The 13264-nt window shown below is 54.1% G+C and overlaps 1 protein-coding gene across 8 annotated transcripts in view; it reads right to left on the bottom strand.

Annotated features, from left to right (window-relative positions):
- The window catches only part of ADAMTSL2 (ADAMTS like 2), a 29778-nt gene extending 20872 nt beyond the window's left edge, over positions 1-8906 (bottom strand). For 3 of the 8 annotated variants that reach the window (XM_063409282.1, XM_063409284.1, XM_063409285.1), the window contains exons 1-9: positions 8669-8853; positions 6836-6947; positions 5857-6002; positions 4835-4910; positions 4369-4471; positions 2667-2812; positions 2441-2564; positions 1402-1482; positions 127-302 (exon numbers count right to left, since the gene is read on the bottom strand). In XM_063409282.1, the coding sequence (XP_063265352.1) occupies positions 127-302; positions 1402-1482; positions 2441-2564; positions 2667-2812; positions 4369-4471; positions 4835-4910; positions 5857-6002; positions 6836-6946 (963 nt within the window). In that variant the 5' untranslated portion in view covers position 6947; positions 8669-8853. Of the gene's footprint in view, positions 1-126; positions 303-1401; positions 1483-2440; positions 2565-2666; positions 2813-4368; positions 4472-4834; positions 4911-5856; positions 6003-6835; positions 6948-8668 lie in introns of those variants that run through there. The other 5 variants (XR_010081950.1, XM_063409283.1, XM_063409286.1 and 2 more) reach the window with 5 other exon arrangements.
- Positions 8907-13264: the final 4358 nt, after the last annotated feature.

Below are 13264 nucleotides of genomic sequence, written 5' to 3'. Positions count from 1 at the left end.
AGTCACTGCTCCCTCTCCCCACCTCATGTGAAACCATGGCAGGACTCTGCTCCCAGGCTCACCCCTCCTCGGTCCAAGGTGGATTTTCTCTTCCCCATCACAAGAACCTGAGGAGTCAAAGCTCACCATTATGTTCAGCCCTTGATTTGTGGGTCCCTGGGCAACGATGTACTCGATGCCGGTCTCGTACACATCCATGGGCCGGCGGTACTTGAACACCGTGCCTGCAATGTTGAAGTTCTTTGGGCTGTCCACTTTATAATTCCCATTGAAGAAGTAGTACCCAGCTTCATCAGCCACAGCTTCAAAGGAGAGGGAACAGTCAGGGCTGTGACATGCAAGGGCAAAGCTCTGGATGCTTCATTCAGGGGGTAAAATCAGTGTCACAGCAATAACACCAGATTCTCCTACATGGCAACACATTGGTCACCTGTTTGCAACACACACCCTGCGAGGGTGCATTGCAGAGTCCTGGGCCAGGTGTCCCCCCACACTGCAAACCCCTGGGAGTGTGGCTCACACTCATCCCTGGCTCCTGTCACCCCCTTGGCACCAGCCCAGCAGGGACCTTGAACAGCCCCAGCTCTGCAGAGAGCACTGCCAAGGGCAGGAGCTGATGCCACCTGGGCCAGCAGTGGCCCAAAACAGGTCACCCCAAGCTAGCCCACATCAAAGCTTTTTCATTCATGGAATCATCCTAGAATTTGTATTGGAAGGGACCTTGGAGCTGATCTCACTCCTGCCATAGGCAAGGACACCTTCCACTGGACCAAGCTGCTCAAAATCCCATCCTTGAACACACCCAGAGATGGGACAGAACCTTCCAGAGGCCACGAGCCTCTGAGGCAGCAAATGTGCTTCCCTTCCCTTTGGCAAGTCTGGATTTTTCCACACTGCTCCTGAGCAGCTCTGTCACCTCCCCCTGAGATGGGTGTGTGGTCACCACCACTCCAGCAAGGCCACATGTAGGTCACATCCCCTTGGTGCTGTTGCCATTGCACATTCCCCAGGCAGGGGAATTTTAAGGGGATCACGGGAGAGGTGAAGTCACTCAGCCATCTGTGATCCAGCACCAGGGCGCCTGTCACACCCCGCTGAAATCCCACCAATATCCACCAACATTTCCTGCTTTAAAGCAGTCAAAAGTGTCGACAAACACACTCCAGGTGCTCGGACTGCAGCGAGGAGCAACACCCTGGCTTGGACAACACAGTTGGATTCACATTGCCTACGGATTCAACTCGAGTCTGCAACAAACAGACTCGCTGATCCTCGTGAGTCCCTTCCAGTTACTCAGGATATTCTGTGATCCTGTGACAAAACTACATCCAGCTCCTCACTGGAAAAAGCATTAGCCGGCATAGCATGCATCCCAGGGAAGTACCAAGGGGTTATACACACCCAGAACATCTGCAGACTTTTTCCGTTCCACTATCTGGATATCCCTCGCTCCGGCGGGAATGTGCGTTACCAGGGAATAGCCTAGGGGAAACCTCGGGTTAATGAAGGGATCTTTGTGAGCAGTGATCTGAGAGAAACCCTGTCACACACGCTGGCCTGGACACGCATTTTATTGAGCTGTGGGTTAAAAAGCCCCAACCTTTCGTGTTTTAGGCTGCAAACAGGAGCTTGTTGATAATAGAAAAGAAAAATGTGTGAATTGTGTGTCCCGGTTTATGGAGGGAAAACACATCCAAGGGGGGAAAGGATTGAATTCTTACATGCAGAAATATCATGTTTGTCTAAATTGGTGTAAGAAAATACATCTGCAGATGGTTTTATTTGCTAGAGAAGCAGTTGTGTGGCTCAGTATTGATCCCTGTGCTAGCCAGTGTTCCCAAAATCCCAGCAGGAGATGGAAGCTGGTTTCTCCTCTGACTCCCCTTTGCTTAGCACCAGACAAGAGATGGAACAGGACAAGCCCTCCCACAAACACTGAAGTTCCTGCAGCTTGCTCCATCTCAGAGAGCATTAATCACAATTCCTGAATTAGGTTGTTATATTTAGGACATGTAGGTTCAGCCACTTTACATCACACCAATTTTTGAAATCCTGGTCTTTCAAGATATTGTTGCTTCCTGTTATTACAGATCGTTTATTTCTAGTCTTACTGGGTCATGAGTGTCCTGTTTTTGGCAAAATGACTAAAAAAGACTAAAATAGATACCAGCTTCTTGCATAACCCTGTTGCACCACTCATCATCAGAGACCTCTGGTTTCTGACAAACACCACGCAAATTTCCTGGTTTGTTGTTTGTTTGTTTTTTTAAAGAAGGTTTTCTCTGCCCCAATTCACAAGCAGCATTAACACGCATAAAACACGTGGGAAAAAAAACCTGCAGCTGGGCAGTTGGTAAGACCTGATAGCAATTTACCAAAAAAATGAGTCCATTTTAAACCCAGCCCTCTCAAGTCAAGCCCTGGGTCCCCAAAGCCTTACCAAGATGAGAATTTCCTTTCCGGTAGCTGCCGGTTACGTGGGTGCAGCTGCTCCCATCTCCTTGGCAAACTCCACATTTATCCAAGGTGTGGGTGGAGAAGAGAATGCCATCGCAGCCAATGGGCTAAAAAATGCACAGACAGAGCACTGAGGGTCAGGCAAACGTCGCTCCCATTGCGATCCTCTGAATGCTACAAACAATATTTTTGCTATAATGTTTAACAACCTCACATTTTCCAGACACGCAAACCCCTCGGAAATCCGTGTATTTGCAGGATGTTCCATCCCTGGCCTGAACCATTAACTGTCTCTGACCATCCACAGTGGTGCAATGAAGGTCACAGGGCTTGCTAGAAATGTGAACATAGTCATCTGAGGGGAAAGGATATAAAGAGAGATTCAAAAACAGCAGAAACACCACAACTTTCATCCTACCCAAGGCAGTGAATCTCTGCCAAGCTAAACAGCAGCAGCACGACTGCGGAGCAGTGAGAGCTCAGAAGCTGCCATCTCTTGTGTTTTGGGATAGACAGGAGATGGCACTTGGACAGTGTGACAGCCTGGCAGGAAGAGATGCCCTGGGGGTGCCAGGGGCATCACCAGCAGCAGCCCTCAGCTCTGCTTTGTGCAAGGACTCGTACATTACACAAAAACATGCATTTTCACATAGCCACACATCACACCTGGGCTAAATTCACAGATATATTGCTGGAAATACACGTGTGAGACTATATTCGAAACCATAGCAACTCAGCATTTTATAATCTATAACTTTTCTATAAATATTCACCCAAGGTGGACTTAATTCCCCCTTTGCTTTCTGCAGACAACAACTGGCTGGCAGCACCCACCAGCACAGTGATCCCACATTTTATAATATCCACAGGAAGCAGATGACAAACTCATATTTGCATCAGAACCCCGATGCCAAGTGTCTGTCTCCACCAGCTCCTGAGCAATCAGAGACCCACTGGCCTGCACACCCAAGCAAGGCAGCATCAGTGTCAAAATATTCTGCTGCAAATGCCCCAGGAGCCACAGGAACGCCTGCTCAAACACAAAACAACCCCTGCAAGGTCCCTGGTGAGTCAGCTTGAACAGCAAGTGTGCTTAAGGAAATTGTCACCTTCAAGGGACAAAAGCCACCAAGGAGAAATAGGTCATGGACTAAATTCTACCATGCTGACCCTGCCATGAGAGCCAGGGGCTTGGTACACAGGGAAATTGAGCTGATGGAGATAATTGTTCTTGGGTATGTACAGAGACCCCCCTAAAACAAAGTTGCAGTTGATCCCATCTCTATTTTTAGGAATCCAAATGTGAATTTGAAGAATCTGATTTCAGGAGCCTCCTCAGGAGAAGGGTCCTGGCTTCCCAGCAGCTCTAAAGCTCATCCACAGCTTGTTTAATGCTTGATTTTGATGGGAGTTCAGTGCCTAAAAGCTCAATAAAATCTCGGTTTCTGAGTCCCAAGTTGTTTCTGCAGTCCTTGCTCACCCCAGATGACCAAAGTGACTGGCTGCACCTCGGTGACATTTGACAGAGCACACAGAGGGTGTGGGACAGACCAAAAATCGCTGAAAACAGCACAGCCAGCAATGGCCCTGGCTCAAAGGACACTTGTCTGGGTGATCCTGACTGTCCCTGCCAGCACAGCCCATCACCCCCTGCTCTCACATCCTCCTGCAGCCCCTGGTCCCCAGGAGCTGTGACCAACACAGCCTACAGACACGAATTCATGTTGTTATTTAATTTTCAAGCTACCCTGCAGCTGCCAAACAAGCCTTTGAACTCGGGAGACAGCTGATTGTGCCTCTCGAAAAACCACTTTAAAACAGCAGAGGAGGAGCCTTCCTGCGGGCTGTAGCATCATAACTATCAAAATATTTGGCTGAGCATTATGAAACACACAAAGAATGTCTTGTTACCAGGATATAAAGGTTTCCATTGATGCGTCCTGCCATTATACACATGGGAGTTAAATGATGAGCACTGCTCCTCTCGAAAGCTCCTTCCGTTCACAGGGCACTCCTAGAATGGGATACATTAACATCCTGATGGAAACAAAGGGCGGGAAAGGTTTCTGGCACATCACCGCCAGCTGCAAGGAGTGTTTCCATCACCTTCCCCAGCCAGGCCCACATCCTCCTCCTCCTCCTCCTCCTCCTCCCCCCACTGCAGGAACCCCCTGGGAATTGTTGCCAGAGCCACTCTCTGGTTTTTATGGCAAAATGCCCAAAGCACAGACTCTGGTGATGGGAATCAAAGGGAACCCCCAGCTGCTTGGAGGGGTACCAGGGTGACAGCTACAGGGCAGACGGTGTCCCCTCTCCAAGGGACCCAGAAATGCCGTTCATGGCTTTCCACACCCAGCAAGACAAAGGATATCCTTACTTGGACTTTGCAGAGCTGGTATCTTTTGGATGTTCCAGTGCAAGTTTTATTGGCCAGCCCACTTGCTGACTTCCTTCTGAATAAAGAAATGGTGGTTAGACAAGGGGCAGAAATCATTTTCCCTTGTTTAAATATATTTGCTCTCTAACTCTGTAAGGTCAGTGTCCACACAGCAGGGCCACACAGAGATCTGTCAGCCTCCCTGGAGCTGGCACCAAAGGTCTCTGTGGCTTTGTCACCTGCATCATCAATTATTCCAGGAGGTATCTGGGATGAGGGCCTGGGGACAAGGTTTACAAAGTGGCTTTTGGCAACCACACTGAGCAGAGAGGGCAGAGCCAGGCACAAAGCAGATGGAACCAGTGGGTTCAACCAGCCCTGCACCAGGGGGTCCCCGCTGCTGTGCCCCAAAGCCTCGAGAACAGGCTCAGTCTGTGCTGCCCCTCTGCACCAACCCCTGCTGGAGAAACTGCAGGGCCAGCACAGGAATCACTCAGCTGGTGCCCCGGCAGGGATGCCCAAAGCTCAGGAATAACCTCCTGCTCAAGCAGTGTTTGCCAGACACACCCCCACCAGTGCCACGCACATCCCCACCAGTGCCAGGCACATCCCCACCACTGCCAGGCACATCCCCACCACTGCCAGGCACATCCCCACCACTGCCAGGCACACCCCCACCAGTGCCACGCACACCCCCACCAGTGCCAGACACACCCCCACCAGTGCCAGACACACCCCCACCAGTGCCAGACACACCCCCACCAGTGCCACGCACGCCCCCACCAGTGCCACGCACGCCCCCACCAGTGCCACGCACACCTCCACCAGTGCCACACACACCTCCACCAGTGCCACACACACCTCCACCAGTGCCACACACATCCCCACCAGTGCTTCTCCCTGAGTGGTGGCCTTTGGGGTCAGCCAAACCTCCTCAGGCCATGGGTGACCCCTGCCCGGCCCATGGGTGACCCCCTGCCCGGCCCATGGGTGACCCCCTGCCCGGCCCATGGGTGCTGTACCTCTGCCTCAGGCAGTGCCTCTCCTGGGATTTGACACCTCCCCCACAGGTCCTGGTGCACGCTGTCCACTTGGTCCACTCTCCCCACCAGTAAGCAGTGACATCTGAGCCCTCCTCCAGGCTGTTGGACGTCTGTGCCAGGTCCTGCTGGGAGCACGGGGGAGGGAAGAGGAGCAGGAGTCACATCCAAACCTCAGAGCCTGTGTGGGGACACTGAGGCCACCCCTCCTCCCCCAGCCTGCCCCGCTCGACCCAGGCATTGCCTTCTCCAGCTGAGGTCAAGCCTGAGGTTTCCATCCCTGCATTCTTGTAATTGTGTTTTCATTACAAAATTGGAATGAAGTGGCAATATTTGGGATTCCTCAGGAAAGGAAATTCTCATTGTTTCGCTCTGTTGGCAAAACCGAGCTCCCAAACAACCCTAAACTCTCCGAGACGTTTGGTGCTCTCTGACTCTTGCTCCACAGAGAATTCAGTGAGCTGGAGAGCCAGCTGCAGCTGAAAGCTCCACTGGAAGCTTCAACAAACCCTTGCAAAACTATTCTGCAGCAGCAGAGGAGGCCAGTGGGTGCCAGGGGGTGCCAGCAGGGTGCAGGGGCCTGTGTGCTCTGCCTGCAAGCACAGGTTGGGCACTTCAGGGGGGTCCCTGACACCCCTACCTCCCACCCCCTCTTGTGACCATGCATCAGAGGGCAAAGGAGCTGCAAATATTGCATGCAAAGTAAATTAAAACTCCAGGGAGCAAGGATGACAGCAGGGCATGGCCCTTCAGAGTCCTTGAAATGCTCTGTGAATGCTCTTGGCCATGGAGGTACAACTTAGGTTAAGCCCAGACCACAGAGAGAAGGCAAGCCAGAAGCCCTCACAATTTTTGGAGGCCTGGTGCATGCACAGAGCAGCTCTGCAAGCACAGGGGGTTCCCATTCCAGACACCAGAGCGTTTTAGAGCCCAGAGACCCCCCCAAAACCTGATCCCTTACCTGAGCTATAACAAAGACAACGTTGCCCACAAGAAGAAGGGCCAGGGTCACTTTCAGCTGCAGCTGAGCACTGATGGAGATGCTGCTCCACCTCCACTTGGATATCTTCATCCTAAAAAGCAACCAAACACTGCACTGAGCACAGCTCCCACCCAGCCCCACCAGCAGCAGCTGCTGTGCCTGGGTTCCACAGCTCTGCTCCAGCATTCCCGCTCAGCTCGGTGACACCGACCTCCAGGGACTGCAGGGACTCGAGCCTCAGGTTTGACTTAATTAACAGAACCATTAACATGACCCAGGTTCGCTTCCCAGCTCGGTTTTTATCTGTCAAACCACAACTTTGCACTGGTTTGCAGTGGCTGCACCTGACAGCGCTCCAAGCCTGCCTTGGAACAGAGCCTGGCTTACACAGAAGTGCTCCTGGATCTATAAAAGCATTTAAGGTGCATTTAAATACCCCCATTTACAGGACTGCTCCTGGAAGAATGAGGTGAAAAGCTTCAAAAACAACAGCAAAAAAATGCAATTAACAGCCATTATTCCCCCTTTTTTTCATTTATTCCACTCCAATTCCCCTCGGTTCCCAGGGAAGACGCCTGTTCTTACAGAAAAGACACGACCCACAATTAAAGAGCAGAAATGAAGTATCCCAAGTGTCAGCCTTTCATCTCCTTCTCCATCTGCCTCATGAAAGAGAATAACCCAGAATGGCATTTTCTTAAATAAAACCCAGCTCTAAACCACAATACGTTTTATTGTGAACCTCCCTGCAAGAGCCAGAAAGGAGCAGGTTTCAGGAAATCATGCTTCCAGGCAATCAAAGCAGCTCATGTCTGCAAGGAAGAAGAAAGACAAAAAATATCCTCCCCTAAGCTAATTTCCCTTGAAAAGCAGTATCTTTGGGAAGCAGGGGGGTGGGAGAGGTGCTGCTCCCGGGGAGAGAGGGCAGGACTGCAGACCTGCAATATAAAGAGCTTCTTTCCTACTCATTTTTGGTGGTTTTTTTTCTCCTTGCAAAGGTTTTTGTAGCGGTTTTGAAATCACAGAATTGCCGGCAATACCAGCCCCGCTTTGCTGTCTGGCTTTAAAAAAATCACCAGAGGGCTTCCAGGTCCCCAAATCCGCTCTGCAGTCGCCCTGGGGGAGAGGTGCAGCATGCTAAAGAGACTTTCCAAGAGGCAGATCCATTGATTAATGGGAGCCCGGAGCGCTTGGCCGGGGATCCCGCGGACAGGTGGCTGAGCCTTGCCTTACACTTGGTTCTCATTAAGGCTCCCAGACACTCCTGACTCGAAGCCAATACCAGAGCGCGCCCGGAGTTTATCCTACAGGCGCTCGGGGCTGCGCTTCAATGAAGGGAAAATTAAGAAAAGGGGGGAGGGATGCGGCCGAGCAGCATCGCGGAGCCGGTACCGGGACAGCCCCGCACGGGCGGCGGGAGGGGATGAGGGGAGGGATGCGGGGCCGGGATGCGGGGAGGGGATGCGGGGAGGGGATGTGGGGCCGGGATGCGGGGCAGGGACGCGGGGCAGGGACGCGGGGCAGGGGATGCGGGGCCGGGACGCGGGGCAGGGGATGCGGGGAAGGGGATGCGGGGCTCCATCTCCACCGAGCGGGCAGCGGGGAAGGGTCCTGCTGGGCGCGACCCCTGCGGGGCCGGGATGCGGGGCAGGGGATGCGGGGCAGGGGATGCGGGGAAGGGGATGCGGGGCAGGGGATGCGGGGCTCCATCTCCACCGAGCGGGCAGCGGGGAAGGGTCCTGCTGGGCGCGACCCCTGCGGGGCCGGGATGGGACGGACGGGACGGACAGGACAGGACGGGACGGGCCGTACCTGGCGGCGGCGGGGCAGCGCAGGACGATGCTCCGGGGCCGGGCGGGAGCGGCGGCGGCGGCGCGGAGCGGAGCAGCGGCGGCCCCAGACGCTCCCTCCCTCCTTCTCCCTCTCCGACTTCAAAGGGCAGCCAAAAGCGCCGGGGCTTCCAGCGAGGAGGAGCCGCCGCAGTGGCTCCCCCCAGCCCGCGCCGGCCGCTCTTATAGCGGAGACGGGGTGGGAGGGAGGCAGGGGGGAGAGCGGGCGGAATTCACACCTCTCGGCCCGGGATGCCCCCACCCCGGTTAACCCCTCGCCTCCCCCGGCGCCGGCCCGCGGCCGCCAGCCGGTTTCCTGAGGCGAGACCGGGGGGGCACAGGCGGGGGGAGCCCGCACCGCACGCATGCGTTCCCGCCGGTCCACGCAGCGCCGGGGGCCCCCGGGAACCCCCGGGAGGATGCTGAGCTCCCCCTCCCCGGGGACCCTCCGGAGGATGCTCCGCTTTTCCCCCCGGGAGGATGCTGCTCTTTCCCCGCTCCCCGGGCACTCCCCGGGAGGATGCTCCGCTTTTCCCCCCGGGAGGATGTTCCTCTTTCCCCGCTCCCCGGGCACACCCCGGGAGGATGCTGCGCTCCCCTACCCCCGGCACCCCCCGGAGGATGCTGCGCTCCCCTCCTCGGGCGGCAGAACGGGACTTCTGCACCCTCTGCCCACCCCGTCACCGCAGGTCACCAAAAAACTCCCGGTGCCTCCACGGGCATTGTGCAGCCACATCCTGCCTCTGGGATGGCAGGATACGGTCTGCCAGGCTTTTAGTTTCACTTGCTGCTGAAAATGAACCAAATGTGCTTTTGGTGCCGTGTGGTAAAGCTCAGTGCCAGTCTTGCTGCTTGAAACAGTTTTCTGCCAGGCAGAAAATGGAGTCAGAAAATTGGTTTGGGCCACTTCAAGAGCTATTTTGGATGGGTACAAACCCCCTGGCTCAGCGACAGCCATGCACAGGTTGTGTCTGATCTGTGTTTGTGTGTCTGGGAGAAAAGCCTGTGGGGGAAGAAGGCCACAGTGTATGTGCAACCTGTATTTGATGTATGATACAGCTGTCTGTGTTCTGAGGTCTGTGCGTGTTAAATGTGGTGACACTCATTCCTGTGCACTCCTCAGCACATCCCACCTGAGCAATTCCTGCATCCCACCATACTTGCTTCAGCTCCAGCCTTTCCTCCTTCCCTCCCTGCACAGGGCAAAACCAGTGCTCCCAGCAGGGCACTGCACTCAAGGTGTTGAGCTGGGTGGAGTTGTCCAGCACTGCAGGTTGTCCCAGTGGACTTTGATAGCACCATTCAGCCCTGTCACCATTTGCCACCCGTCTACAGGGCCCTGAGGTGACTGTCCCCCCTCCATGGGGCACAGTTTCCAGCACAGCCCCCAGTCCCCTGCAGAAACCACAGCGTTGTTAATTTGGACCCAGTCCTCCCTGGGATGTCTGTGTGACAGAGAATCCGTCCCAAAAAATTTACATGGGAAATGAAGTCTCCTTTTCTGTTTGGCTAAATGTCTGCCAGCCTGTTCTAATTTACCCAGCCAGGTTGATTTGCAACTTTCAATTTTCCATCGGCTGGCTGTGACCAGGACACTGGGAAAATTTAGCACTTGAATTCACCCAACTCCTGCATTTCAAAATATCCCAGCCCGAGACATGCAGGAGAAAACCCTTTCCGTTTTGGAACAACCAAAGGAGGGAAAAGTCTGAACACGAGAGGTTTTAAAAGCATCGAATTATTTCACATTGAAAACGCCAGAGCAGCCTGGGTCCCTGCGAGCCCCGGCAGCCCCAGCCCTGGGGTGGTGGCACCTCAGGAGATGCCAGCCTTGGGTGACCTCGCACCCCGTCCTGCTGCAGGGATGCCCTAGGAGGAGAAATGCCAGAGGGTGGGAATGCTGATCCCGAGGCAAGGGCAGGGGGAGCCGGCAGCAGGCGAGACACATTCAGTCTGTGCTTCACCAAAAGTTCATCAAAGCCAAAGGATTTTTTTTAATATACTTTTTTTTCTTCTTCTTTTTTTTTTTTTTATGAAACAGTTGAGATGACTCAGCGGTTTCTGACGCAATCCCCGTTTCATCGGAAAATTCCTAACCAGCTCCTAGTGGCAACTGATTGCTCCCATAAATCACCGTGTTATCCCTGGCCGCGGCAGCGCAGCTTACGCAGCCCCGGCCCGGCCCCGTGAAATCAGCAGGAGCGATGCCATCGCCTCGATGGGAGCACAATCAGCCCCGAGAGCGAACTGCAGCAGAGAGCAGATCCAAAAGGCGATTTTCGCATCCTCCAAACCCCGCAGCTTCACCCCAAAATCGGCGGGGACAGCGCTGTCCGCAGAGCCCCGGGCGGCGGGTGCCGCTGCCGGCAGGTACAGCATTAATCACGGCCGGCCCGGCTCAGACAACAGCGGGTTTTATCTCCTGGTTTTTGGCAGGAGCGTTAGAAATGGTTTGCAGATGTTATTTACTGCTTTTGGGCTCGCAGTAAATTGAGACAAGATGCACCTGCATGGACAGCGAGAGGCTTTCCCACCCGGGACGGTCGCTGAGGGCTGGTGTTGGACTTTCCCAGGGATATTTAGGATTTGGATGAGAGTCCCTCCTGCAGCTCTGCTGCCTGCATCCTGCACTCGGGCGAGGCAGCCCAGCAATCGTGTGCTGGGCATTCACCTCCCAACACTGCCCCAGGACCTGAGGGACACAGAGCAGCCCTGCCCCAGGCAGCTGCCAGGCTTTTCCATCCCAAACCGGGGCAGTGCAGAATTCAGAGTGCAAAAGAAAGAGAATAAAAAAAAAAAACAGCGACAGACACTCCAAAATAACCTTCTGCAGTCGGGGGAGTGTTGCCGGCGACTGGCTGCTGGTTTGGCCAGAGAAGTGCCTGTGGAGGAAAGGAGTTTCCTTGGCTGAAAGGAGTTCAACAAAGCGCTGGGCTGGGCACTGGTGCTGCTGGCAGGAGGCAGGGATGCTCAGCTGAGCGGGGAAACTCGGGGCTCTGCAGGATCAGGACCGAGGGAGGGCTGGGGGATGCCTTTGCTGGGGCAGTTTCTCCGTGGCAGTTTCTCCCTCCTCGGCCTGCAGCAGGGAGTGACAGCCAGCTCTGGTCCAGGCAGGACACACTGACCTCCTCCCCGTGCTCCCCGTGGCAGGACACTTCTCCATCCTGAGCCAGCACTGCTGAGCCCCAGGCACATCCCTGGAACAACCCCCAGGAACTCTGTACCACTGGACCTGCTCTCTCCCAGAGCCGTGGGTATGGAGTTCCAGCAGCACTTTCCCTGCCAAATCAGCCCTTTCCTGGCTCAGCCCTTTCCTGGCTCAGCCTTTGCTCTGGCACAGCAGATGGGATGGCTCTGCTGTAGCCAGGCCCCCCAAAATGCCTGCCCAGGTCCACGAGTGTGAGCGTGGTCAGGAGTCTGTTGGCCCAGGACCCCCCAGCAGCTCCATCTTCCCTCAGGGATGAGACAACTGATTGGTTTTCTTCCTTTTTAATCCTGACTGCAGAAGTGATGCATTTGTGTGACACTTCTGAAGTTATTTCCAGGCTGAACTGGAGTGGCATGGGCAGATTAAAGCTGTCCACGGAGAGGGTGAGGTCCCTGCGTGACCAGAACTTTGCCAAGGGGATCAAAGCACCCCAAAAAGCCCCTGGCAGCCAAGAGCTGCAGCTGTGGGTAACTAAAAGAAGCAAGAGGAGACCAAAAGAAGAGTTCTTTGGAGGCAGAAGTGTTCTTTAGAGCTGGTGCCTGGCAGGGTGACCTGCGGCTCAGTGTTGGGCAAGGCAGCTCAGTGTCCCCACGCACTGGGGACGGGGCTGATTTATGCCACGTTGGCCTGAGGGTTTCAGCCAGGGAGATTTGAGAAATGTTGAGTCAAACTGAACCAGCCAAAGCCACCGAGCTGCTTTCACCATCAGATTCCTGCGAAAAATATCTCTGGGCACTTTGAAAGCCACAAGCGGCCGCAGTGGCCTCAGGTGTGGTGGTGGCTGTGGAGTTTCAGTGGTTTCCAGAGCCTCTTTTGTCTGTGCAGACTTCAATTTTACCTGTCCCCAAAGGTTACACATTCCTGCAAGAACCTGGAGGAGCTTCCAGGCGAGTCAGGCTCAGTTTGAAATTTTAGCTATTCAAAGATTGAAGAAAAAAAAAAGTACAAAGGCTTTTCTTTGAGTGGAATGAGTCTGACATGGAAGTTGAGCAGTATTGTGCTGAGGGCCATCAGCTATGCAGCCCTGCCAACCACAGGCATTCAAAATCCGTGAGTCAGACTCCCCAAAACCCCTAAGACTGGTTTCATTCCCTTTTTGGATTTCGAGCCTTGAAGCATCACAGCTTCAAGCATTTCTCTGCAGAAAATGACTTTTTTTTTTTTGGACCAACAGGGTGAGAGCTGAGACCCTCAGCGTTGTTACTGGGCTCCAGGAGTTATGACTGTAAAAAAAAAACCCATTAAACACCATGAAATGAGCAATAAACACCTGTGCTGCCTCCATGAATTTGGCAGTGGGGGCCACCCCAGGACACCCCAAAGTTAGGAGCTACAGAAAACTGGTGACAAGAAATCAGATGTCCTTATCAT

The sequence above is a fragment of the Prinia subflava genome, chromosome 12 (assembly GCF_021018805.1).
Source record: "Prinia subflava isolate CZ2003 ecotype Zambia chromosome 12, Cam_Psub_1.2, whole genome shotgun sequence".
Lineage (NCBI taxonomy): Eukaryota > Metazoa > Chordata > Aves > Passeriformes > Cisticolidae > Prinia > Prinia subflava.
Note: the sequence above shows the minus strand (reverse complement) of the source record. Positions and strands in the feature narration are given on the sequence as shown.